Here is a 24,535-nt window from a genome sequence, read left to right on the forward strand (position 1 = left end):
ACATGGAATCATAAATGCTCAGCTTTAGAATATCAAACAAGTGCTGTTGGTCGACATTGTCGTGACAATTATGGCACTTGCTGTCTCTTCGCAATCCAAAGTTTGCGCTAGACAAATAAACATGCAGAAGTACACGCGGTATGTGGAAGAGTTAAATATTAGAAGACTTTACTAGTCAGATGACAATGCAAACTCACACCTTCCAAAATGTATTGTGTGTCAGAATGAACATCATTTCCTGCCTTCCAGAAGCAGCTTCTCTGGTTCACTGACCTTCCTTTTCTTCTTGGGTCCTGTTACCTCTTCCTGGCTAAACGCAAGGTTCAGGCAGCTTATCTGTAAGAACCATCAGAAACAGTGATCATTCTCACGGTGCAGGCTCCTGCTAGATGAGTCAAGGAATACAACTTCCAAAACTACAATGTGTTTTCTTGGATCCTCTCGGGTTTGTTCAGTGTGATCCTGTTCTCCAGAAAAGGAATCAAAATTAGAATACTGGGTGGAATTGGGACTGTAAGATTTGTGAAAGCAACAGGTTCAGCTTCAGGGACAGAGGATGGGACTGGTGACACAAGGAACAGAACCCATCTCCCCATCGCCAGCAAGGAGACCTTTGAGAAATGTAATAGCTTACAGGGCACAGCCTTTTTCACCAACCTCAGATAATCATAAAAGTATGCAAAAGAAGGTGGGCACACGTCAAATTTGTGGTCACTGGAAACAGCCTTTCAGGAGGAGACATACAATACCTCTATTCGTACATCAGGGAAATTCAACACAAGGTGGTCGATCTCAGACTTCCAAGACTACCTGTGAGTCTGCGAAAAATAACTTAGCAAAGCAAGCGTTTTTTCCAAGAGGCTTAACTTCCCTCTAGAAAGACGCAAACCTCCCTCTTTTGAGGGGCCTAAAACCCAAAAGGTTAAAAACCACGGATAAATGTATGTTAGAATATAAATGGGTCAATGGTACAGGCAATTCAGACAGACCACAGAGAGACGGACAGCCAGAACAACAGTTGAAGCGTTGGCTGTGCCAAGTGACAAGCTCACTTATTCTTGTTATCACATAACGTATTTGCATTTTCACAATAATCATCTGGAGCTGCGGAGAGTAACGTGTGTTGTTGCCCACCCAGAAGGGACAAAGCACACAGTCTGGCAATGTAACCTCTCTTGCTCTCACTGGAACTCAGCTGAAGGGACACACCACAGCTCACCGCTTCAACTTGGCCTCCAAAAGAAAGTTCATTTGGAGGAAAATAAGGTGAATGAAGATGGAAAAGAGTGCCAACCGAGTTCCTGCTCCAAAACAGGAGTCCTTTACTCCGGTTTCATCGTAAAACATGAGGAATCCCGTCACTGAAGCAGGATAAACAGAAGGAGTTAATAAAGAGCTATTCCAGAATGCATCCTGGAGACAAGCACAAGGTCTCCAGATTACAAGATGTTGTCATTATAGAATTCCCCACTCACGTCATCAAGGCTTGCTTTCTCTCTGACCTTGGTATGAGGCTTCGGTAATCTCTACATAGCAATGGTCTTTCTAATGTGTGAAATAACTCTGATTGTGAATTAACAGCAAAATAATTTGAAACCACCTCACTTCGCCTCTCTATCATGTTTCAAATTGTTTTTCCTCCCCTCTTCCCTCCTCTTCATTATGAGCAACACAATATTGCTTAACGCAGAAAGTACAATTTCCTTTCCATAAAAACAGAGAAAACAAGAATCTGCCAAAGTGGGACGGGCAGGTTCTCCTTCATCCTGCACACTCAGGCTGACAAAACTTCCAACGCTGCCCAAGGCGTGTTTGCTTGAGGAAAGAGTGATGAGTGGATCTCTCTGTTACAGCTCCTGACCTGATATCCAGCTGCTCAAACTGGCATTTTAGGCAGTTATTTACTTTCCTTTCCCTGGCATCGTTTTAACCTGTCTGCTTCCTTTTTTGAAGTAAAAGGCCCAGAGGGGGGAAACACTGCTTCCAAAATCTCTCCAGTGCTAACACAGCTGCAGGGTTTGTACCCTGTCCTGCTGGCCACACAATAAAGCAAAGCCGTGATCCCCACTCTCCCGGCCCCAGTTACCTGAATGAGGCAGCTCTATTTCTATTTTAGCCTAAACCGCATAACGAGAGCATCAGCTACAGTTGGTGCTTTTATTTCCTCTGTTGAGGAACGGACCTTCTGCAGCACAGGCAACTATTCCGTAAAGTTTTTACTCCTTTGCTATTCCCTCCTAACTGTTCGGCATGCCTACTTTTGAGGCAGGAGAAACAGCCACAACAAGCAGCTGCTCACGCAGATTCCACTGCAACTCTGGCGGTTTTCCTCCCCTTTACCCCTGGCAGCATGACCACCTAGCAGGAACCTGAGATGAGAAAGGTAAAAACGTCTGTGCAAGCCATCAAGTGCTCTGAACAAGCACTATTCAGCTATTGAATGAATAAGATGTCAACTGTGTGAGGTATTTCACCGAAGCCAGCATGTCCTGTCCTGCCCCTGCTCAGCTACACGTTCACGTAGGAGCTCAGAGCCAGGAACAGACCCCAAGTCCAACTTCCAGGTCCCATCCTTAACCAAATACTCAAGCTTCTTCCCCAGAAATGTTGGCCTAAATGGGATTAAGTCTGATCCTACGTATGTTTATTTGACTGTAACCAAAAAGTAAACCTCTTAAACGGTGTGGTGAAAAGCAGGAAATCCCTCCCATTGACTAAACATACAATCAAAGCCTCTAGAAGTTGATTAATTCTAATTTTTCCCATGTACTGGGATGCCTGACTTAGAATGACTGATGGGAGAGCTTGCGCTGTATGAGTGTTGGGTCTTTGGTCTTACACAACCACTACAGGCCCTTGGCTCACTGATGAGCCAGGTGCTATAAAAGCATATAGCACAATGCCCAGACGCTTGCACGCGTGCCCTGCAAAGGGACCATGGTGACAACAGGACAGTTGGACAAGTCCAGGTCAAGTAGCAAAGACGGGAACAGACCCGTGACCTCCTGACTCTGAGTCCGAGGTGTAGGTCTGGGTCTAGGTCATACCATGAACACACAGTGAGTCTGAATCTCCTGTTTTACAACACTGCACTACGTGTAAAAAAAGTTATGTGCTGCCGCAGAATTTTGCTGTAAAAATACAGCTAACTTGTGAATCATACAAGTGTTACTAATTTCTGGCATAAAACTAACAGGACAGCTGCACATTGTCTGGAGAAGATATCAGGCTAAAAATAGATTAGACTTAGATTAAAGCCTTCCCAAGGCAGACTGGTGGATGAAACAGAACGAGCAGACCACAGATACTCTGCTATTCTTAGATAGACAAAATCAGGACCTAGTTTTGTGCTCTGCAATTTTCAATCCCCAGTGTCCCCACGTATTCCGGCCAAAAATTCCCAGCATAAATCGAAGCAAATTTACAGCTCTTCTGACATGTGTTTTGCTTCCCAAGGCATCCTATGCAGAAAAGCTAAAATTGCACAAGAGCATTCGACTGTGTCCCTCTTTGTCCCTGGCCTGCCCCATGCTGAGGTTTGGCACTTGGCAAATTTTTGCCCTCGGAAGAGTTTCCTTTGTCAGGGACACAGAGCGTTTAGTTCGGTACCTTGTAACTATCCCGACACATTCAGAAGCACATTAATGTCAAAAGAAGTCCAATTCCATCAAGCGAGCCAGAAGAATAAGGACTGAGATACAAGACTCAACTGCTGAAAGAAGGCACGATGATCCTCAGGTGTCTGGGGACATCTATCATCACCAGGAAACTTTAATCAGAGAGAGCCAGTGCCTGATGTATCCTGTGATTTCAGCTGCAGCTACCATTGACTCGATAGCAGAGCAAACATCTGCCACTTCCAAAAATCAAGCCAGTCACTCTTTAAATTGATCTCCTAAGACAGGAGGCATCCCTGGTGAAAAGCCATTTCTCTCAAGTTGAAGGCCATAATTCCCGTCCACTGACAGTTGGCTGCTCCATGCTCCCCAAGCATAGCGAAAATCCAGGTTCACAAGGTACGTCATGGTGTGCAGTGAAAGGACAAGAGGAAATGGACACAAACTGAAATACAGGAAATTCCATTTTAACATAAGGACAACCTTTTTTTACTGTGAGGGACATCAAATACTGGCACAAGTTGTCCAGAGAGGTTGTAGAGTCTCCATCTTTGGAGATATTCAACACCTGACCGGACAAGTTCTTGAGAAACCTGCTCCACTTCACCCCGCTTCAAGCAGGTGTAGGCTGGACATGATGAATTCCAATTGTCCCTCTGACCTCAGTGATTCTGAGAAGGCAGGACAGCGGTTAAACGCTCACCACAGGGCTCAGCACTGGTCTCATATCAGTTTCCAGTAAAGCGATCGTACTGACATCAGTGGAATTAGTCCTGATTTCATCTGTATGAGAGGAGGAGAATCATGTTGGTTAGCATGAAAGCCAATTTACGCAGGTGGAAGAATGAAAGACACTCACTGTGGTGCTTCTGTGGAAACTTGCCACATTTTTCTCCCCAGGAAGCTATGCCAACACATCACTGACTACCACTAGTCCTCTTCCTTTTCCATAGCTCACTGTTAAAGTCTCTGACATTTAACGCAATTTCTTTTTTGCAAACTGGAAGACTCACAGGCCTATTCTGTACCTCACAACGCTTGTAGCGTTTGAAGGAATAATGAATAGATTTTTCCAGAGTGTAAAAAAAAAAAAAAAATTCTTCAAAAATACCCGATGAAAAAAAAATTTATCGGTCCTTCTCCTTATAACCTCTTCCAGGGCCCTCAGTCACCCTGTATGCTGCTGTGCTGGCCATTCTGACTGCAGGATCACAATCCAAATCGCCTCCCGAAACTGGAAGCCTTCCTCCTGTAAGATCACAGCGTTGTAACTGAAGAGGCGAGAAGCAATGGACACTCTTTCTGCCTACTAGGCTGCTACCCAGCTTAGTCCCTCATGGGATGTTAGATCTGTCCAACCTTAATTTATGCAGCTTTCTCTAGAGGGTCTGGTTGCTAGCATGTACGTTATGAACGCACGTAAAAGCAGCCAGCGCAGAAGCTCCACATCTTCCCGCAAACGTCCCTAGGGTAGCTGTCAGGATATCTGAGGGCGCAAGGGTTAAATCTCCCCGGATCTGCGGGGTGATGTGGCTCACCTCTGAATGAAGAGATCACTCGGAAACTGTTTCCTACACACTAGACAGGGATAACTCATGCAAGGGATGAATGGCCCCAAGATACAGCTAAGGATCTGACGTGAATTGAGAGAAGCCAGGAATTTCCTGACCTCCCTGTCTCACTCCTCCCAGAATGGCCTGAGCTCACAGGAAGGAGAGAGGCAAGCTCATCTCTGAATCTTTCTCTCTTCATTGTTTGGGTCTGTGTAGCCTCAGCTGGTTTGGAGGAGAAAATGTTCTGGGAACTTCTCATCAGATACAGCTCTCTTGATAGACAGTTAGAGATAAACCTTTCTTTTTTTTTTTTTTTCTTTTCTGCAAAAGTTCAAGATAATGACATTGCCACAGAAAAATGCTTTCCTATAGCTCTGCAAATGGCAGGCTTCACCCTTCAACTGCTTTCTGTCATGGCAATTTAAAAAGTGTTTTGCCTGGGAAAAATCAGACAACAAAGGTCTTGGTCTCCAAGCTGTTATTCTGCGATTGAATCCACTTGCGCTGACCTTCACTTTCAGACAGAAGCTGTGTACAACACGGAAGCTCAGCAAAGGCACACAAATCAGGATGACCATGGCCCTGGGCACCAAGAGGACACTGATCACTGTCAAACACTGCAGATATTACTCACAATGTGTCATTCCTGAAAGACTGTGTTCACACCGGCTTCCATCACTGACCTAGTCCCTTGGAGAACCAGGACGGGGCCAGGTAGCCAAGTCTTCTGCATGGGAGCAGCAGCTGGAGGCTAGACAGGCTGTCCTCTGAGGTCTGGAACAGCACTGATTTACAACATTTAGGTATGAAGCTCTCCCTAGACACCTAATTTCCAGACAGCTCCAGTTAAGAGAGCTAATCCGCATGGCAGGAGTATGCCTACAGCAGGCAGCGAGTCCCAGTGCAGGGACCCCTGAGCTACCATTGATCCAAACTGATTATGTCCACACAAGGCCAAGCGTCAACAGCTTCCTCGTGTCCCACAGCGGCCTAGTAGGACAAGCATGGCCAGTCTAGCAGCATAAGCAGTGTCTGGCGCTAGCTAATGAAGCCAGACACTTGGGAGGCAGAACTGACTTGTGCTGTGCTGATACGGCCACGCCATTCCCAGCTCCGGTGCAGGCTCGGTCAGGGGCGATTCAGGGCTCTCTGCACGGCTGCTTCGCTGTGCAGTGAGACTGTGCTCTAAGGACCACCCCAGAACTTCAGCCCACAGCTTCCTGATGGGAGATAAAAGCCTGCAGAGGCGTCCACATGGTCAGATTTTACTCATCTTCTAGTTCTGTTTCATTCCAAATTCATTCCACTGCAACGTTTGCTTACATGAAGACAAAGCTCACCAAATTCAATTTGCAGGACAAGGACATTAAAGGACTCACAAAAGGATAAAGGAGTACACTGAAGAGTTCAAGAAGTTATCTTAAGTTCAGTGCAGGACCCCGCTGTCATCAGCAGATTTCTATAAGCTAAACCAACGGGCAGCAATTCCCTATTTTACCCCACTCTTCACAACTCCTGGAGTGCCAGTGGAAAGTAGCAAGACACAAAGATAGCACGCTGGGCCAAATCCTTGGCTGATGCAATCAGAAAAACTCTCCCGAAGTCAGCAGAGGTAGGCTAATTTACATGCTGGTGTCTAACTCTGGATGATTAAGTACAGAGATGCTTTGCTGGGAAAGGGCAATCTCTCATTTGATCCTAAGTATCATCAATCATGAGATTGCAGATAACAAGCCCGTTGAGTACATGTAAATTTTTCTCCCATCTGAAAAGGCCTCTGTCGAGACTCTCCGTGGCCGTTACCAAAGGCCAGTTACAGTTTTCTAACTGGACAGGAATAGCTGCTTCTCTTCTGGCAGATCTGCATCCTTTGCCTCTTCCATGTTGATTAGATAAAAATAAGCCTTTAATACTTCCATTCCTGGTTTTCCTGAAGAGCTATAGGTCAGGAAGATAATGACCAATAAATTCAGTTCCAACAGCACAGTTTTTATTTTTGATAACCAAGGAACCGGAAAGAATAAAGCAGTTCGCTGGAGATGAAGAACAGGAATGGGCTCGTCCACATTTCCAAAGGCAACTTGTGACTGCGGGTACCACATTTTTGAACTCAGCACTTCTTGAATATCAAATCCTTGTACAGATATCAAATTCTGGGACCCTCCAAATTGTTTGTGCTAGTTCTGAAAATGTTGGCCTGAATGTTTAACTGTACAAAGAGCACCTTTAAACCCAAGTCCCTGAGGTGCTGCACCATGGACAGCTGAACAGCCAACACTGCGCTGCCACCAGAAGGGCAGGTCTCCCTCCAGGACCCTCTTTGCCCGTTCCTCGCCGTCCAGTTTTGCCTGCTCCCTTACGGTCGTGCCAGTAGGTGAGCGATCATTCTGTCAGTTCGTTCAGGGGCATCTTCTTCTGGTGGAAACCTAACACTCAAAGCCACGCACTAGCACTGCAAGTTTAAGGGCTCACGGCTGCCCAAAAAAATCAGACCTCCATGGCCCAGGCTAGGCTGTTTCGCAGGGCCCCTCCCACAACAAGCTGATTAAACTCCAAAATCCAGGAAAAAAACTAATTCACTTTGGAGGCCTTACAGCTCCTTAAAGCAGAGGGCTTCTCCAAATATACCTGACAGTGGGCAAATGCTATTGCTTGACTGTACTGTAGTCTGGATAGCAACAAGGTGTTCTCATTCCCACCCCAACAGGACTGCTCCTGCCCATCTTACCTACACTTGACCCTGTTAGATAATACCTAACTCAGACTTCCCATCCACCCAAGCTTGTCCTCATTTTTTAAGACAAACTTCACTCATCAGTTTGGCTTCCTGATTCAAGTGGAATACACAATGGTCATTTGTCTTAACCACTTCCCTCAGAAAAGAAGGGAAAGTCCCTCTCATATGGAAAATAGTGTCAAATTTTTATTAGCACTGGCTTTACAATGATGATCTGCACTGTTTAACTAGTGACCTGACTTTGTTTTTCCCTAAAGTGACTGAAATATTAGCCAGCTTCTAAGCTATGGTGGTTTAAAAAATAGTATCAAAGAATACATTAAAAAAAACCCTCTGCCATGCAGCATCTACCAGGCAGAAGGCTTGAGATTATGTTTTTTTAAGTCTTTGGAAGCATTCAATGGATAAAGTGACTCTTCCATTTTTCAGCAACTAATGCTGTTTCCACCACCTTCAGACACTCGCACTATTGCTACCGTATTCTAATGAAATTCACATGCTGCAAGAGAGAGGTGTCTGGTGCTCTGCTTACAGTCGTGACAGACCCGAAAGAATGTCAGAGCGTGAATCAGTAGGACAACCACGAGTTACAAACAAAAAAGCCTCCTGTTTTCACACAGACGACAGAATAAACAATGATCAGAAGGAAACTGGAGGATGTGACACAAAAAAAAATGTGGTTAAAGTTTGAAAAATACCAGCCTATGCACAGAAGTTCATTTCTGAGATCCAGAGTCAAGGCAAATACTTCACAGATGCCTTTTGAATGACATGTTAAGTTGAAGTCTCCAGTTGCTGTCTGGGTTAGACACCCCGGGATTCTTTTCAACAGAGGCGGGGAAAATTTTAGTAGCAATTTCCTACTCATTAACTTATCCTGTAAAGATTCAATTTCTGAACATCCAAGTTCACACGATTTTCAACTAATTTGAATGGGAGGAGGATCAAGTGGCAAGTCTGGTGCTATTCAGAGATCTGCCCTGTCACTGAAAAAAACTCTGCACAAGGCCATGAATTCGAGTTCTGCTTCTGACTCAGGGTTTGGCCTGGGCAGCCTTCAGGATGGAATTAATTTCACATAACTTTATTTATCTAAAATTACATGTCTGGTCTACCCTAGTTCTTTGGGTTGCCCCAACAACCACTGCAAAAGAGATCAGCACCTCCAGGGGATAATTCTTCCTATCCTAGAGAGGTAGCCAAAAAGGGATAGGATCCAGTAAGTACCTGTGACTCACATGTGAAGATAGTCTGGAAGCAAGAAAGGAGAGGTGAAGACCACGTTAGGCAACAGACAAACACATCCTTCAAACCAAACACAGGGTGGTGATTTCAGAATCTTAATCCAAAACCACACACAGGCAAACCAGCCTGGTTGGGACACCGATACGTTTAGTCTGCTTGTGTAATTCACAAGTGCCAAATCCAGAGAACGGGACACGATTCTTGTATTGGATGTATGAAATAAGCTGACCATGGAAAGTTTCTTCTTTCATGCTTATATCTCTACGCCCTAGGACTTTGTAGCCTCTATGCAGTTCGATACCATACCATAAATCTACTAATGTTAGTTAAATCTTGTGCCATCCTAAATGACATAGTGTTCTGTGGCAATGAATTCCACCTTGCCTGGCATATCTTAGAGCCACTAAAATTTGCTCACCTTCTGAGATGCCCTTGAGCAAGGCATCCTGCCCGTCTCCTTCATCCCTGTCGTCATCTCTCCACCTACAATCCAAACATCGTATCAAAATTAGCTCTGAAATTAAAACTCTAAATTTAATTGAAAAAAAAAAATAATCCAGAAGCCTGACTAAACCGCTGTAGCAAAATCCCATGTCTGATCTGAAAGTGTGTAACCTTTGGCAGTGCCAACACCAGCAGTTTATTCCTGGAAACACAGATTTCAGAATAAAGTGTCATCTGAACATGCAACACATCTACTTGCAGCAGCTCCTATCAATTATACTTAAACTCAATTTTAACCTGGCTTCCTAAAAAAACACAGCTTATGCCTGCATATGCTCTATTCAAGTGGAGGGGCGGGGGGGGAAGGAGGGGAGCTGACTAATAACTATAGACCTCATTAGACAGTTTCAATAAAATTTGATGAGGGGTCCCAAAGCAGCACGGTTTCGTGAAAACAGGCAACCGGTTAAGATCCTGCTAAGATCCTTTTCCCACAGCGGAAAAAGTGGCAGTATGAGTTCACCCCTTATTACTCATCGGAGAATCTGCAGGAGAAAGACCTGAAAAGGTGACTTCACAGGCAGACAGGCCTCTCTATTCCACTGCCCGGGGATCTCAGGAATGCTATTTACCATTTTGTCACTAGATGGTATTGTTCCACAGGCTATATCTGAGAGCCTCAAAGGTCAAATACAGCATGGCATATCAGATGCTAGGTTGACTGAAGTGCGAGAACAGGCTTTTTTTTCCTGTATTTTCATGTATGTTTTCATATATGGAAGTCATTAGCAAAATCAAACTGTAACAGCTAAAGGAAAAGAGCTTTGGTGAAAATGTAGATAACGTAGCTCAGTATTGATGAACTGCGCATTTCCTCTGTATCTGAAAAAAAAAAAACGCTGAGATAAAGAGGTGGAAAGAAATTGATAAAAAATTGAATGTTTTTGTTAACAAAACAAGCATATACAACAAGCTCTTTATTATAGTTCAATCTGATGTGACAGAATTCAAATAGCCTGGCAAACTCTCTTCACCCATTTCGCAGTGAGCGAAACCTAAATATTAAGCTAGCACAAGCTCCTTCAATTTTGAAACTGGTCATTTACCTGTATCTTGAAGGTAAAAAGAAGATGCTTCCGTTTTCCAGCCTGGATGGGTGTCACTTTTGTTCTCTCCATGTTCACTTGAATCTGCTCTGACAGGTAGAGGATGATTCTGGAAAGCAAATGATGCTTTGTCTTAATAGTATAACCTAAAAAATATGCCCAGGTGGTACATACATAGACCCAGCACTAATAGGGATGAGATTTTCACAGCTCCTCAGTGTCCAGGCCTTCCTCCTCCTGAGCCTACAGGTCTTTCAAGAGAGTAATCTTCCAAGAAAAGACGGAATTCTGACCTAAATAGCTTCCTGTCTTCAGGAGTTAATTACGTTGGAGTGTATTCCCTGACACCGACCACCTAAAGTTAAATTGTCAAGTCTGAGCTACCAGTCAGACTTCTGCCCCTTCTGTCATTTTGGAGAGGCACCACCAGAGGACCATTCATTCCAGCCTGCCTTGGCGTCTAAGGAAATTATCTGAATTACCTGCTAAAGATGCCTCCTCCTCTACTAAGTGCGGAGAGCGGCCTAGAGAAATCAGACACAGCACACAACTTTTAAATGGCTAGAGGTAAGTGGAAAGAATCCCACTTAACTACACAGTGGAACATGGCTTAATCCCGAGAAACACCAAGTGGAAATGCAAAACTCTTTGCAATTTTCTCCATTTTGTGCATGTCCATGTAGGAATGTGCGTGTGTCTACGCGCACATGTGTTGTGTGTGTGTGCACACGCATGTGCCGTGTCTCTCTGTACAATCACTGCCCTCTTCTGGGAGAACATACTAGAGTCACTACGTCAGTGGATATGCTGGAGTGAAATTCCCTTTATGTCTATAGAATTCCAGCCTCCGCGTTCAATCTGCCGGAGCGCTGCTGCCCTACACAAGCTAAAACCCTCAATAAACTAGGATTCTGAGAAAATGCTTTCGATGGAGAGTTTTGCTAGATAAATGCCATTCCTCCAGCAAGAACCAAATAGAGCTGTTTCTATACCTTTGTGCTCCCGTCCTCTTCATCACAGTCTAACCCTTGATGGGAGATCTCAGTAGGTCCATTCTTCTGGATCAGGTTGCTTTCAACTGTCCCCATTCTTTTCTTTTCGGTTGTCACTCTCACTTTCATGAGGTGGAACCCAGTGGAGACTGACCCTACTCTCAGGTTGACAGGTTCGCCATCAAAAAACAGGTCACCAGGGCTGCCATCTTCCTTAAAGCCTGGGGGCTGGTAATCGTTGGGAGTTACTACAAGAAAGCACTGATGTCAGAGAAATCAAGTTCCATCTCTCCTTAATCTGATTTTTAAAGAACAAGTGTATACCAGCCTCACGTAACAACATCAACTACTAAAAATATTCTGGGTTTTTTTTTTCCAAGAGGAAGGGAGAGAATGCAAAGGAAAAAATGAGCTGAGCAAATGTTATCAGGGACCTCAAAGAAATAATGACTTTAGGATGCTGAGATACCATTAATGTGCTCAACTTTCTGGAGCAGAACCTGATAAACGCAGGATGCCTTTTCCTTAAAAAAAACAAACACAAAAACCGTGAAGGAGAAGGACGTGTCCTTTCGCACTGCATGGCTGTACTTCTTACACGGATGTTCAACCCTTTCCTAAAAAGCACCTGCCACCCCTGTGTGTCAGAAGGCTTTACTGTGCTTTACACCATTTCTCACTGTTGTCAGTTAACAGCTTATACCATTTCACCTTTCCATGCTTTACTTACTTTACCGGGGCTCATGATTAGCATAGAAACTGATGGAAAGGGGATTTTTCCCCACAGGACGCAGTGTTCTCCACCTACCATCATTGTAGTAGAGGAGTTTCATGGTCAGGGTAATGTCGTTAGGAAGCGGCCCGAGGTTTTGCATTAACAGGTAGAGTTTGCGGATCAGGAGCCTGCTGGCCTGTTTAATGTCCTCCTCGCCGCACGCCCCATTCACAAAGTTCATTTGGTTGCTACAATCGGAAGAAGAATAACAGATTTGTTTTCCTCAGTCATGAATATTCACGATCTAATTACAAATACAGTGCACCCACTGACTTGTCTGAAACCACCAGCAACAAAGCTTCAATGCCTTTATGTAATTTCCAGATAAACAGGGAAGTGAAACAGACTCCAGGGATGGGGTGGCATCACCAAAACAACAGCTCTAAACTAAGAGGCACGGCATTTACATTTGAACAGACTTTGTAGCTGGAGCAGTGGACCCCATTATACAAATGTCATGACTCACTTGTTTAAACATGATTAAATTGGATCAAAGGACCATAAAACAAGTGCCTTTCACCTAAGTAATTTCAGGAATGAGAGGAATGAGGTGAGAATCCCATATAAAGCCGATTCATCACAGGGGCTATTTTCAAGTCCATTTTGCAGTTTGAAGAGAAGTGAATTGCATGTTCTCACTGCAATTCCATGTAAGAAAAACCAGCTCAGGAGCACATTTTTCAAAAGTGACTAAGGGGCATTCCTCTCACCTCCTTCACCCACCCAAATGTCAGCTGGCCAGATAAGCAAGCAGTCTAGACTGAGAGAAACGTCTAACAGAAGTGGAATGAATCGCCCTCTGGAGGAGTTTGTTTCTCTTGACTACAGAGGTAGATGAAATGAGCAGCTTAGATCAGCCAGCTAACTTCAGACGGTTGAAGATGGACTAGATGAATCACTATGTGACTAAGGAACCTAAACTTCCCTAGCTTTCAATGAGAAGGGGCCTTAAAAAAACATCGCTCCTCCAGTACAAAATTATGTCTTTGGAAGCCCACTGGCAGGTGGATGATACTATATACAGGCTGGATCGTCTCTAACACAATTATCCCAAATTGCTTCAAAAGCAGTAAGTAACCTAAGGGAGCGGAGAGAATCCCAGGGCTGAATCTGACTGACTAAACCACTGGAAGGAACAGCTTCATTAAGAGTGATTTCCCCTTCCAGCTGAAGCTTCTTGGCTCATCATGAAAACTGAGTGGCTGTTGAACAGCTTGAATTCCCAGGGCATGGTTTGGTAGGCTCCAATCTGCCAACAGTGCGATTAGATTAAATCCCATACGTTCAGAACTGTCCATCAAGCGAGAGGACAAATGCTGGCAATGCCTAAGGTGCAGTGAAGAGAAGGCAGGCTTCCTCCTACACATCACCTTTGCAAGTCTTGGGATTAGCGAGATAGAAATGGTAAGGGGAAGAGTATAAGCAAAAAAAGAGATGAGACTTCCATAGGAATTAACAGGTCAAGTACTGGTTCAATATGGAAATAACATTGTGTATTTGATGCAGGAATGTGTCAAAAGGTAAAAGCTGAGGAACCGAACCTCTCCGAAGGACTGGGTCCGTTGCAAGGAATTCCACCAAAATTCATCTAAAATAAAGCAGAGACCATTTAGGAGAAAGTTTCCCTTTACCACACAGATATGATGACGCCGACACACAAAACACCTCTCACGGAAGGATTAACTCAGAGTTTGCACATGACAATAAACCTCGCAGGTGAAGAAAAGCAGTTTTATCAGCTGAAGGAGCTGACAGCAAAGATGACACAATACTCTGATCAATGCCAGAACATCAGTTTACTAACGGCTGCAGGTACACACACGATCCTGCGATAGCAGCGTCAGTCACTGAGGAAAGAGAACAGAGCCCAGGAATCCAATGCCACTGGCTTTGAAGCCTCAGACCACTAATGATCGCACAGTAATGAGATTTCGACGGAGCAGATATAAACACAACAGCAAGATTACTTAATCTCTTCTTGGCCACTACGATGGACTCTGAGGGATGCTGAGTTCCACTTGGGGACTGTTGTTATTTATAGGAATTAATGACTGATCTGAGTAAGGCTGATTAAAAAAATCAAAGTACTCAAGAGCTATCCACTATCTTTCAGATCCCAAAGGTCTCCTCTCTTTCCCTCAGTGTAGTGAGGACAACTGACATCAGCTTCAAAGCAGAAACAGAGCATACAGTCAACATGACACTCTAGGCTCAAACAGAGTTCAAATTTTCCCCATAGAAAATAATTTTGCCACATACTACAAGTTATTTGGATGTGTTTAGAGAAAGAGCAGCAAATGGCACACTATAGGAGCATTGCGGAGGGGTTTCCTGAGGAGCATATGAGAAAGCAGAGCTTTCTTGCTGTACAGGCAGGTTCCAAGGCCCAAAGATCCATCTTTCATCAATGGCAACTGCAGAAGCAAATTGAAGTCGGGTTAATTATTTTTCTTTGCTTTGGTTATAGCCAACGGCCTTTGATCATATTTATTTTAAACTACACAGGATTATGGCCTACTAAACACAGCTTTAAAATATCTGACAGACAGAGAGCACCAAAAAGATGCAAAAAGCTTCTGCTTCCTGCCAAACATTTTGTAACATCAACTCAGGCATCATAAGCGAAAGTTCTGTCCAGTCACGCACGCAAGACTGCTCAAGCAGAAAACACGTATGCAAATGCCCAAAGGAAAAAAAAAAAATCCTGTGTGCAGGATCATGGTGAAAGGGATCAGACCTGAAAAAGCTCCATTTGAAAGCACGAGGCTGTCCTGTGAAAGTGGAAGAACACTCATCATTAGTTGAGACAGTAGCAAGCTCAACAACGGTGGCGGTTTCTGCATTGCTGCCCTGGTTAGGCACCATTTCTATAAATGGTCCTTAATTCAGTTCTGGTGCACTTTAAGCGCCTCGCTGTGCTACGTAACAGCATTTCTACTCATCAGCTCGGCAGTTCATATCCTGTAGGCTGAATATCCTCATCTCTTGATGATATTTACAGCTGCTTAGCGACTCAAGACATGCTCTAATCATAAAGCGCAGTTTCTTCTTAGTGCTTCAAGAACACAGTTTTCACAGCGTAATAAAACCAAACCATTACCTGATGATGTCCATCTGGGGCACCTCCTTTTTGTACTTGAATTTGAATTGATACAGTTCAGTCACTGTCTAGAGATTTAACAAGAGAGGGGAAAAGAAGAAACGGGTCTCTCTCAATAACAAGCGTAAAGACATTTGCTGAACTTAGCAGTGCCCTTTCACAACTTTATGCCAGAGCACAGCATTAATTTAATGACACGATGACAGCTTTAACTCTATTATTGCTTGCGCAGGCTTTGGCAAATTTTCATAACAACCCCCGCTTACCTAGCACTTAAAGAATCACAAAAAAAAGACAAACTTCCTGCTTCCTCCTTCCACTTCCTCTGTGGGCCTGACTCCCCAGCCTAAATCTCTACTGAGGCACTGGGGCCAGCCCAACACGACAACCTACGTACCTCCTCCCTTACTAAAAGGAAAAATGTGAGGCTTCCCAGGTGATGCAGTACCACAGGGAAGTCTGGCACAGAGTTCTGCATGGAGACAAGGGCCCGAAGGACTCCTTCTACTAGGAAATACAAACAATACTTCATGGGCAAAAGTTTCTGCATTTCACTGGTCTCAGAGTTTTCCGAAGGAGATAAAAAAACTAGATGATTTTCCATTTAAAAAGAAAGGAATTGCTATGATTTTAGAGAATAAAACAATTAGGAAGAACAGACTACTTCACCACAAGAGAAACGATCTATTGTAGTCCAATTCCATGCCTATAATTCACTTTTCCAGAGGCAATGAGGTCGTTTAGTAGGAGCTGAGCTGAGCCCTTAACTCTGAGCCTTCCTTACAAATCCCGGCCTTGGTACGGACTAAACTCTTGCTCCCTCCCCAGTGATGCTGCAGAACTGTAATCAGGTGAGCAAAGAGTCTGCAGCCCTTCTCTGCATCTGCTCTGCGGACACAGCGTGGGTGCTGCACCTCGCTTATATATCACACTACCCAGTCTGTCTCCACTGGCTAAATGTAGACAAAACAGAAACACAACAGAGAACACTGAACAGGACAAGTGCAGGCACTACGCGACACACACATCCCAGGTCTGAAGGGATTCACGACTTCTGTTCTACGCCTCTCTGCGTGAAAAAAACGGCTCTCTTTTCAACACTGCCATTAAAAAGATGGTTTGGAAAAGAATTATTTTGAGTTTCCCATTTCTTCAGGAACGAAAAACAAAATTGCCACCATGTCCATTAGTTGCCAGTTAACACCCCTGCCTGAGCCCGAGACGGGCCCACAGCCGAGCCCCTGGTAGGAGCGTTTGATCACAATCCAGCTCACTGAGCTGTCATTCTTGAGCGACGGCAGAAGAGGAGAAACCGGGTCACCAAGCAGCTATGTCAGGGTAGAATTTAAGCCCACAAGTCCACTCTGAATACAAATCTACTCACCCATGCCTCCAGTTGCCTCAAAGATTAATTAAGACTCTTTCTTACCTCCGGTTCCTTGGGATTGGTGTAAATCTGTTATAAGAAAGCACAGTGAGGGCATTCTCCTCTTGGATAACTTGAACCAGTGAAAAGTGACTAAACAATGATATTTTCATTTTACAGCAGAGATTGTACTATCTTTAGCGTGGGATCAGAGAAAGGAATGGCTGAGAAACAGCCTCCCTCTATCAGCAGTCAATACTTACCACTTCAAAGACAGGTAGAAGACAATCAGCTGTGTAATTGTGGAGGAATGAGGTTAATTCCCATCCCAACCCTCACAGCCAACTATTGATGCCTGAGATTTAACTACTCAGATTATGCACAGAAGAGATGCATAGCATAGCTCTTGGGGCTTTACAAAGGACCAGGGCAAAAGACTTGGTATATAACCGCTAGTGTGTGGTTTCTCCAGTACCACATGAATAAGGAGGACTCTTCTGCAGGGGGAAATGGAGAAGATGCAGCAGCTTCCAAGGCTGGAGGCAAGAGTTTAAAGGAGGCAATGACATGAAGCTTGTAGGAGTTTAAGGATTCATGTAAGGCCTCAGAGTCAGAAGTCTGACATATGAGCAAAATATTCCCACACAGCCTAGGAAGTTCATATTTACTGTGTTTAAGAAAGGTCACCACTGTATTAAAAACCACACACGTTTTGGCTTCCCCTTAAAAAAAGGCACAAACGGGTTGACACCACTTTGACTGCATATCTCTTTCAAGCAGGGTGAGGGAACAAAAATGCCTTATATTCGTTTACTTACTGCGAGGACAGCAACGTGTAACTAAGAGGGGGAAAACAAAACAAAACACAAAATCAAAATCTAACCTTAGTGGGCAAGGAAAAGAAAGAGCTATTAAAACGTAACTGCCTACATACAGTGAAGGAATAGATACACTCAACAAACCTTGAATTAAAAGCCTTTATGCAGATTCTTCATAGCACAGCATCAGCAACACCTAGTGGCCAGTTTGCCTGGCTTTACTTGCAGTTTCCCAAGCAAACAACTGCACGCTCAGGCATCCCTCTTGAGACTCTTCCTAAACAAATCCCCAAAGGCTATGCCGACTTAAAACTCTTTCACAAGAGCACTCAGAGCTACTGAAGACTAATATTTGCTCTCTGCTACGAAACTCCCCAAAGGTATTTATTTTACGCTGCAGCAAGAAAATGTACATGGGACTACTCTTGAAAACAATCGTAGAACACGCATTAAATGCCTCCGGTTTTTCTTCAATCCTTGTCAAATAACAATTAATTTATATCTGCCATAAATAGCAGAGAACTAAACACCTCCTAGAACTGTCAGCAAGCAATAAACTGAGTTCACAACATTTTGAATTATCTTATGCACACTGACAGTTGTACTGATGTATAAGAGCCCATCTGATCATCAGTGCCGAAACACCACCACTTCATCTGATCTAGATGAGGGTTGGTTTGATGAACAGTGCTGACAGGGATGACAACAGTTGGGGCTTTTTCCTGCGCAGAGCAGTTTTTGTGTGAGAATCAGCAAGGAATATGATTACTTACTAGCTGATTTTGCCCTGGAACCAGTTATATATATACGTTGCTTGATGAATTACTTTCCAAAATAAAGTCATAAATTCTGAACCCAAGAGAAAGGCTAGGAAGCTCAGAGAAGATGGGAAGAAGGGAAAAGGCTAGGGGAAAGGCGATGAAGGAAAGCAGAAGCACAAACTAACTTGTGTCAGGAAAACAGGCATGGAGATCAGGTTCTGAGTTCTGACTGGCCGTGCCTCTATGCAGACATTAGAGAACGCAAATGTAGAACACAGAACTAAGTGAAATCCCTTTCAAGCTGCAAATTAGTTCACACACTATGTACAGGCAAGTTTAGAGAGCAAAAGTGGTCTGTAGTTGGGCTCCAGGAATAAAATCCCAAGTCTCACATGTATATACTCAGGGCAGGGTCTTCCCCCCTATCCCACAGCTGTGAACATGTGTTGTGTGCACGCAAGATCACTACAAATCTATAAAGCAGGAATGGAACGATAACTTTGTCCATACTTTGTGAAGGAATAGGAAACTCCATTAAAAAAATGTGGAAAAAACTTACATACTGCTTCTCCAACGCATCAAAACAACCTTGAATCCTGCCAGGGAAAAACGCATTAATACTAACCAGCAATATTTATCTCCTGATCTGTAAACACATACTCATCAGATACACTTTAAAGTGCATTTTTTTTTTTCTGGAATTAAGACAACACAGCTAGCAACATTTTGTGCTTGTAAAGTCCTTTTCGGGTCAACCATCATAAAGGCGTTGTCCTCCCTTCTGCATTTGTGCATTGTTTATAATTCTAGGCCATACCCTGTCAGCCTGGAGCCCACTTAAATCCTGACGAAGACAAGGATCCGAGGCTGAAGGCTGGCTCTGCGTGGTTCTCTGCTCAGTGCTCTGTTTTGGCTCCCCAGCGTGCTCTCCAGTGGCTCTTTTCCCACTGGCAGCGTAGAGAGCTTGGCTGGAACTGCAATCTGAAGGCGGCCTGACATGTCTAGTCTTGTAAATTTTTTGTTATCTGATGCATAGTTTACAGCTATGGACTTTCTCAAAGTAGTAAATATTATTTGAGGTAGCAATGGTCAGATATTTACTCTTTTGAGTCAAAGGATGTGCAGCAAGTTATCTCCTCAGCACATCAAAGTCAAAGTCTCTGCTTGTTGGGAACATGCCAACTCTGAAATACATCTTAAAGAAAGTTGTAGGGTACTTAGACACACAATATCCAGGGAGATAAAATACTGTAGATACTAAAAAACAAGCTACAAGAATTCCTACAAAAGTGAAACTAGAAAAGACCACCACCAACAGAATCAATCCCATGATTTGCTTTACCCTTTCTCCATACCTACACTGCCTGTGTGTGCCTGGGGGCCTGACCATGACCTCGCTACAGTCAACACTTCAGCAGACCTTGAACTCACATGATTCTGGTCAGCTAATTCTGTCTTGCTTACGCACCAGGCCAAGCACACACGCTGCAACAGTGGGAGTTACACTGGCATAGTCAATAGCGCTACTGGGCACGGTATTTTCAAATTCAGGAAGAAGAAGAATGCGAGGGGTAGATGTCTTGCTATTCAGCACAATCTTGTCTTAGTTTCGCTGTTACTCACTTACCACTTGACTATCTGCAACGATCCCAGACAGCTTTTATCTTCTCGGAGAATTTTTAGACAGAGGTCTGCAAAACCAGATTTAGCACATAGTTACAATCCTTATCACAGCGGTTGGGCAAACACTGAAACTAAGCTGGTTACCCTCCCTTTTTTTGGATAAAATGCGTTATCTGGAGGTCCTTCCTGAGCGGAAATGTTGGTTTTCCACTGAGTCCCAGGTGGGCTGACACAAGCTTATTGCTGCATTTTCAAATGTCAAGACTTTCCTCAGATGCTCTGGGCTGTCCCAGAAAAAGTAGTAGAGTTATGGTTTAATTTCAAAAGACCAGCAGCTTTCATCCTCTCCTCCCTCCTCTCCGCTCCCATCTATTCTGCCATTCCCTAACAACACCTTCACTTCTGCATTCAGGCTTCACCAATATCCACAGGAGGTAAACAACTGTGCTCAGAATAAACTATTTCTGTCAAGCTTTTCTGCACAGTTTCTTCTACCTCTGTTTTCAGGCATTCAGACTGGCAAGAGGAAACCCATCCTGCAAACGAAGAGGTGAGTTAATAACACCTTAGGATTCCACCAAGGAGCCCTCAAAGGCCTGAGCAGGCCAGATGTTAACATTCTTAATCAAAGAGACACTTGAAAGACCTGATGCTTGATTAGAAGGACTAATGACTTTCAGGGTTAGGTGATCAAGACCCAATTTGGGATTTCCTGTGCCCTCAACCAAGTCCACAAAGTGCATGAGACCATGTTTCAGGACAACTAACTGCCTAAGCAGAAACACGGAAACAGACTGGAATGCATGGAGATATTTCACTAACACATCTCAAATGAATATGAAGATGTTGATGAATCAAAGCATCATTAATACTTCTGATCCTATGACAAGACTTTGGTTCTTAAAGTTTTTTCTTACTGTTCTGATTCCCAAGCGCATGTGGTTATGTGAGATAGTTTTCACAGAAAAAAAAACCCAACACAATAAACCAAACAAATCTAATTTCAGTCTCGTAAGGAAAGCTGCAATTGTGAACCTCAAAAGCTCAAAAATCCAAAGGAAAATAAACCACACCAATCATCAGAGTTAGTTTTTTAAAACTTTTTAAGTCAGTCTCCTGGCTCTGAGAGCTGATTCATGGGGCTGGCAATGCCAAGGAATGTTTATAAACCAAAAGAAACACTGAGAGAAAAGCCCGGAGTTGCCAGCAGCTCTAGGTTGTCTTCTGTGCTCACTCTCTATCTGCACTGTCTGCATCCAGGCTTAAGAAGGCCTGTTAGCTAACTTCCTAATACACTGAGCTCATACATATATGCGAAGCTGTAAGCAAATATGTAAAGCAGATTATGGCTAAAATAGAGCAAGCAGAAATAAGAATTCAGCACAATTTGGATATGTTACCATCTAAATAGCGAGTTCCATAAGAGCTCTCTGGGAACAGCCCTCTCATGTATGTGATACAGGAGACAGAGATGGCCAGAAGTCTTTTCACCAGCACCACAGACTGCTGCTCAGTAGCGATTTTGTTGGGGAACAACACTGATTCCTGAAAAAGAAGGGCAAAGCCACAAATAGCACCATTTTAGTGTAACACAGGGATTATATTTAGAAACAACTCTCAGCAGGTGGAAAAAGAAGACAATTTAGAAATGGAATTTTAACATTTCTCTGGTCTTCATACTACACAGAAAGGAGTAATGTCTAACATGGGTGGGATTAAATGTTTTAAGGATAGTTTTTGCTAGATCTGGCATGATTTTCTCAGCAGCAGACTGCATTGGTCATTCCCTTCCCTCCCTCCCACCCCCTCCACTGCACCAATTCTGGCACTTAACAGACAACCACCCCTTAAAAAAAAAAAAAAAGTGGATAGTTTTCTGCCAGTTTAGCTCTACAGAGTTAATTGTGGAGTCAAACAAGTGCCAGGGCTGGTGTGGCATTCACTGCTGTACCAAAGTTCACTGCCTGCCACCGCTTTTCTGAGATCTGACAGCAGGCTGAACCTGCCAACACTGTGGGGCAGACCTAGTTTTCAGAGTAATTTTAACATGGAGTTGTAAACAGTACATATCTACCATTGGAGCTAATGTAAATACTAAACACGGTGTGACTTTAACATGAACAATCTCAGTGGAAAGTATACTAAATTTAGTTCCTCTCTCAGTTCGCTGTTTTTCTTCCTGCTAATAAAGCTCTGTGCACACCTCCTGAGCCTACATTTATTTAGTCATGTGTCAGAGCCCCACGCCGTATCTTCCTGGACTCACTAAATTGGAAATAATCCAAGCAAGAACAGTGCAGACAACAGAAAGCGCTCCCACCTCACCAGGCACAGACGTGCCAGGTCCAAAACTGAGAGCTAACATTGTCAGTGCCATCACATTTCAAGGTTTTTACCTTAGAGGACTTTTTCTTTTGCCTAGTCTGTAAAAGCTGTTGAGTAGCCATCCTGTATTTCAAAGACCTGCCTTCCACTTGTAATTAAAACCTGGAAAAAAAAAAAAAAAAAAAAAAACGAAAAGCCATGAGACAGTTGGAAAATCCAGAGTCATTGCTATTTCTCATCTTCCTTAAGCTAAGAATGAGATTCTTCAACCTTATTCAGGTCTAAAAGGTAATTGCCAGCCAGGACAGCTAAAGCAAAGCAAATACTCCATGGCGCTGTCTGAGTCTGCAGAGTGAGAAAACTCCTTATTCACTGGTAAACGATCAATAGTATTTGAAATTCAGGGCCACAACTGTACCTGGTGTCAGCCAGTCACTTCCAAATGCATTTCTCATATTCCAAACCACAAATGTTAATTCCTACAACCATTAAAAAGTGTGAAGGGGGAATGTGAAAGAACTGGAAGTCTGCCAATAGCAGCCGATATTTTAGCAAGGGTAAGCAGGAAACCCACTGACATCAATCTTGTCCGGAATAAAGGAATGATTCTTCTGGGACACCTTGAAATTTAAAAAAAAAAGGCTGGGGGGGGGAGAGAAGAAAAGTCCATGTTGTTTCAATGAAAGCCAGCCTTGTTAGACAAACCTGGATGAAAGGGGAAAATCTTTTTACAAGAATGGAAAGCTGATTGATAAAAGCAATAACGTGGACGTTATATGTATCACACTTCGGTGAGGTGCTTGATTTAGCACCGTCTGACATCTTGATTAAGAACTCCCATTAGACGGAATTAACGAGGCACGCGTTAGCTGGTTTGAGAAATGGCTCGCTGGGAGATCTCCGCATGTAGTTGCTAACGGGGAAACGTTAATGAAAGGAAACACCACAAACAAGTCCCTGGAGCAGTGCTGCCTTGTCTGCAGCTAATCAATATTTCTATTAAGAATTAAAATAATAGCATAAACACAGTGGGTTGATTTAAATCGTGACCTAATGCAGCGAGCAGGCGGACTTTTATCAAAACAGTTGATCTAATCTTGTTCTGCATTTGTACCTTTTCAGCTTTTTTCCATGAAAGCCTCATTTCCATTTGTTGGCAGTCATTAAGACATGTTGATTGGAACATGTTGACAGCTTTTATGCTAAATTTAGCACTCCATTTAGTAATGAGGCCAGATTACAGCTATAAAAGCATATTTAAACAAATACACACCTGCAAAATTTTTAATACGTTAAATATTTTAGGAAAGTGGTTTTTTTTTTTTTTACTCACGATTGGCTGTGAACAGGACTGGAATGCAATTAAGGAAGACAAAGGCATTATTCCAACGTGAGGTTACTGGCTAAATAAAGCTGCTTTGAGCGAGCCAGAGAGATAAGAAAACATGTTTTCTGTAACATGCTACATCTATAATTGATTTATGGTGCAAAGGAAACATCAGTTAGACTGAGCCGATCTTCTCCGCCCCGGTTATTTTGGTACGGGGTATTCTCCAAGGCTCCGGCGTCACCGGGGCCAAACCCACGCCTGTGAGAGAGGAAAAGGTGCCCTGGCTCCCCCCAGCCCTGCCACCCACCCGCTCCAAAGCCAATTCATTAATCACCCAGGATCAGGAAATTAGTAGGAACCGGGAGAAACCAAACCTCCTGCAGGCCCAGCAACCTCCATCCCCCAGGATTTCACCCTCCAGACCCGCTGCTCCTTGTCAGGCCATGTGAAGCTGCAACGGGCCCTAAAAAAGCAGCCACATGACCTTTTAAAAGTCTTTTTTTTTTTTTTTTTTGGTTCTGTTTTTTTTAGGCCCGGCTGGGCTCCACCCGGGGCCGGGTCCTCCCCCTCACCCGGCAGAACCCACCGCCCCCTGAGGCCCGGGGCGTCCCTGAATTTCGGGGTGTCCCTGAGGCAGGGGCTCCCCTGAGGCCCCGGGGGTCCCTGAGGTGAGGTGGGTCCCAGAGGCAGGGAGTCCCCTTGAGGCCTGGGGGGAGTCCCTCAAGTGAGGGGGGTCCCTGAGG

At 43.9% G+C, this 24,535-nt stretch overlaps 1 protein-coding gene across 6 annotated transcripts; it reads right to left on the reverse strand.

Moving 5' to 3' along the window:
- On the reverse strand, positions 1-24,255 carry HORMAD2 (HORMA domain containing 2). Of its 6 annotated transcripts, XR_012589814.1 has the most exons (16): positions 24,167-24,255; positions 22,534-22,624; positions 21,538-21,682; positions 20,142-20,205; positions 19,074-19,110; positions 17,754-17,774; positions 16,999-17,025; positions 15,570-15,637; positions 15,207-15,240; positions 14,011-14,057; positions 12,503-12,657; positions 11,695-11,942; positions 10,703-10,811; positions 10,229-10,478; positions 9,571-9,635; positions 6-336 (listed from the first exon to the last, which is right to left on the reverse strand). XR_012589814.1 is itself a non-coding variant. In XM_074606796.1 (15 exons), exons 2-15 carry the CDS (start codon positions 22,582-22,584, stop codon positions 232-234), a joined length of 1,176 nt encoding a protein of 391 aa, XP_074462897.1. In that variant the 5' UTR covers positions 22,585-22,624; positions 24,167-24,255; the 3' UTR covers positions 1-231. The 6 variants fall into 6 exon arrangements, 5 of the variants coding, with proteins under 5 accessions (XP_074462897.1, XP_074462899.1, XP_074462902.1 ...); XM_074606796.1 differs by lacking the exon at positions 10,229-10,478 and having other exon boundaries at positions 1-336; XM_074606800.1 differs by lacking the exons at positions 6-336; positions 10,229-10,478 and adding an exon at positions 3,297-4,400.
- Positions 24,256-24,535: the final 280 nt, after the last annotated feature.

This window comes from Larus michahellis, chromosome 13 (assembly GCF_964199755.1).
Source record: "Larus michahellis chromosome 13, bLarMic1.1, whole genome shotgun sequence".
Taxonomy (NCBI): Eukaryota; Metazoa; Chordata; class Aves; order Charadriiformes; family Laridae; genus Larus; species Larus michahellis.

What these genes read in the sequence shown, in the direction of transcription:
- HORMAD2 (XM_074606796.1), bottom strand. Translation starts at nt 22,584, where the DNA reads ATGGCTACTCAACAGCTTTTACAGACTAGGCAAAAGAAAAAGTCCTCT. An exon ending in TACACGTTGCTGTCCTCGCA is followed by an intron (nt 17,026 to 17,753) that starts GTAAGTAAACGA and finishes TTCTTATAACAG; the next exon opens with ATTTACACCAATCCCAAGGA. An exon ending in TTTTTACCTTCAAGATACAG is followed by an intron (nt 9,636 to 10,702) that starts GTAAATGACCAG and finishes TTTGGATTGTAG; the next exon opens with GTGGAGAGATGACGACAGGG.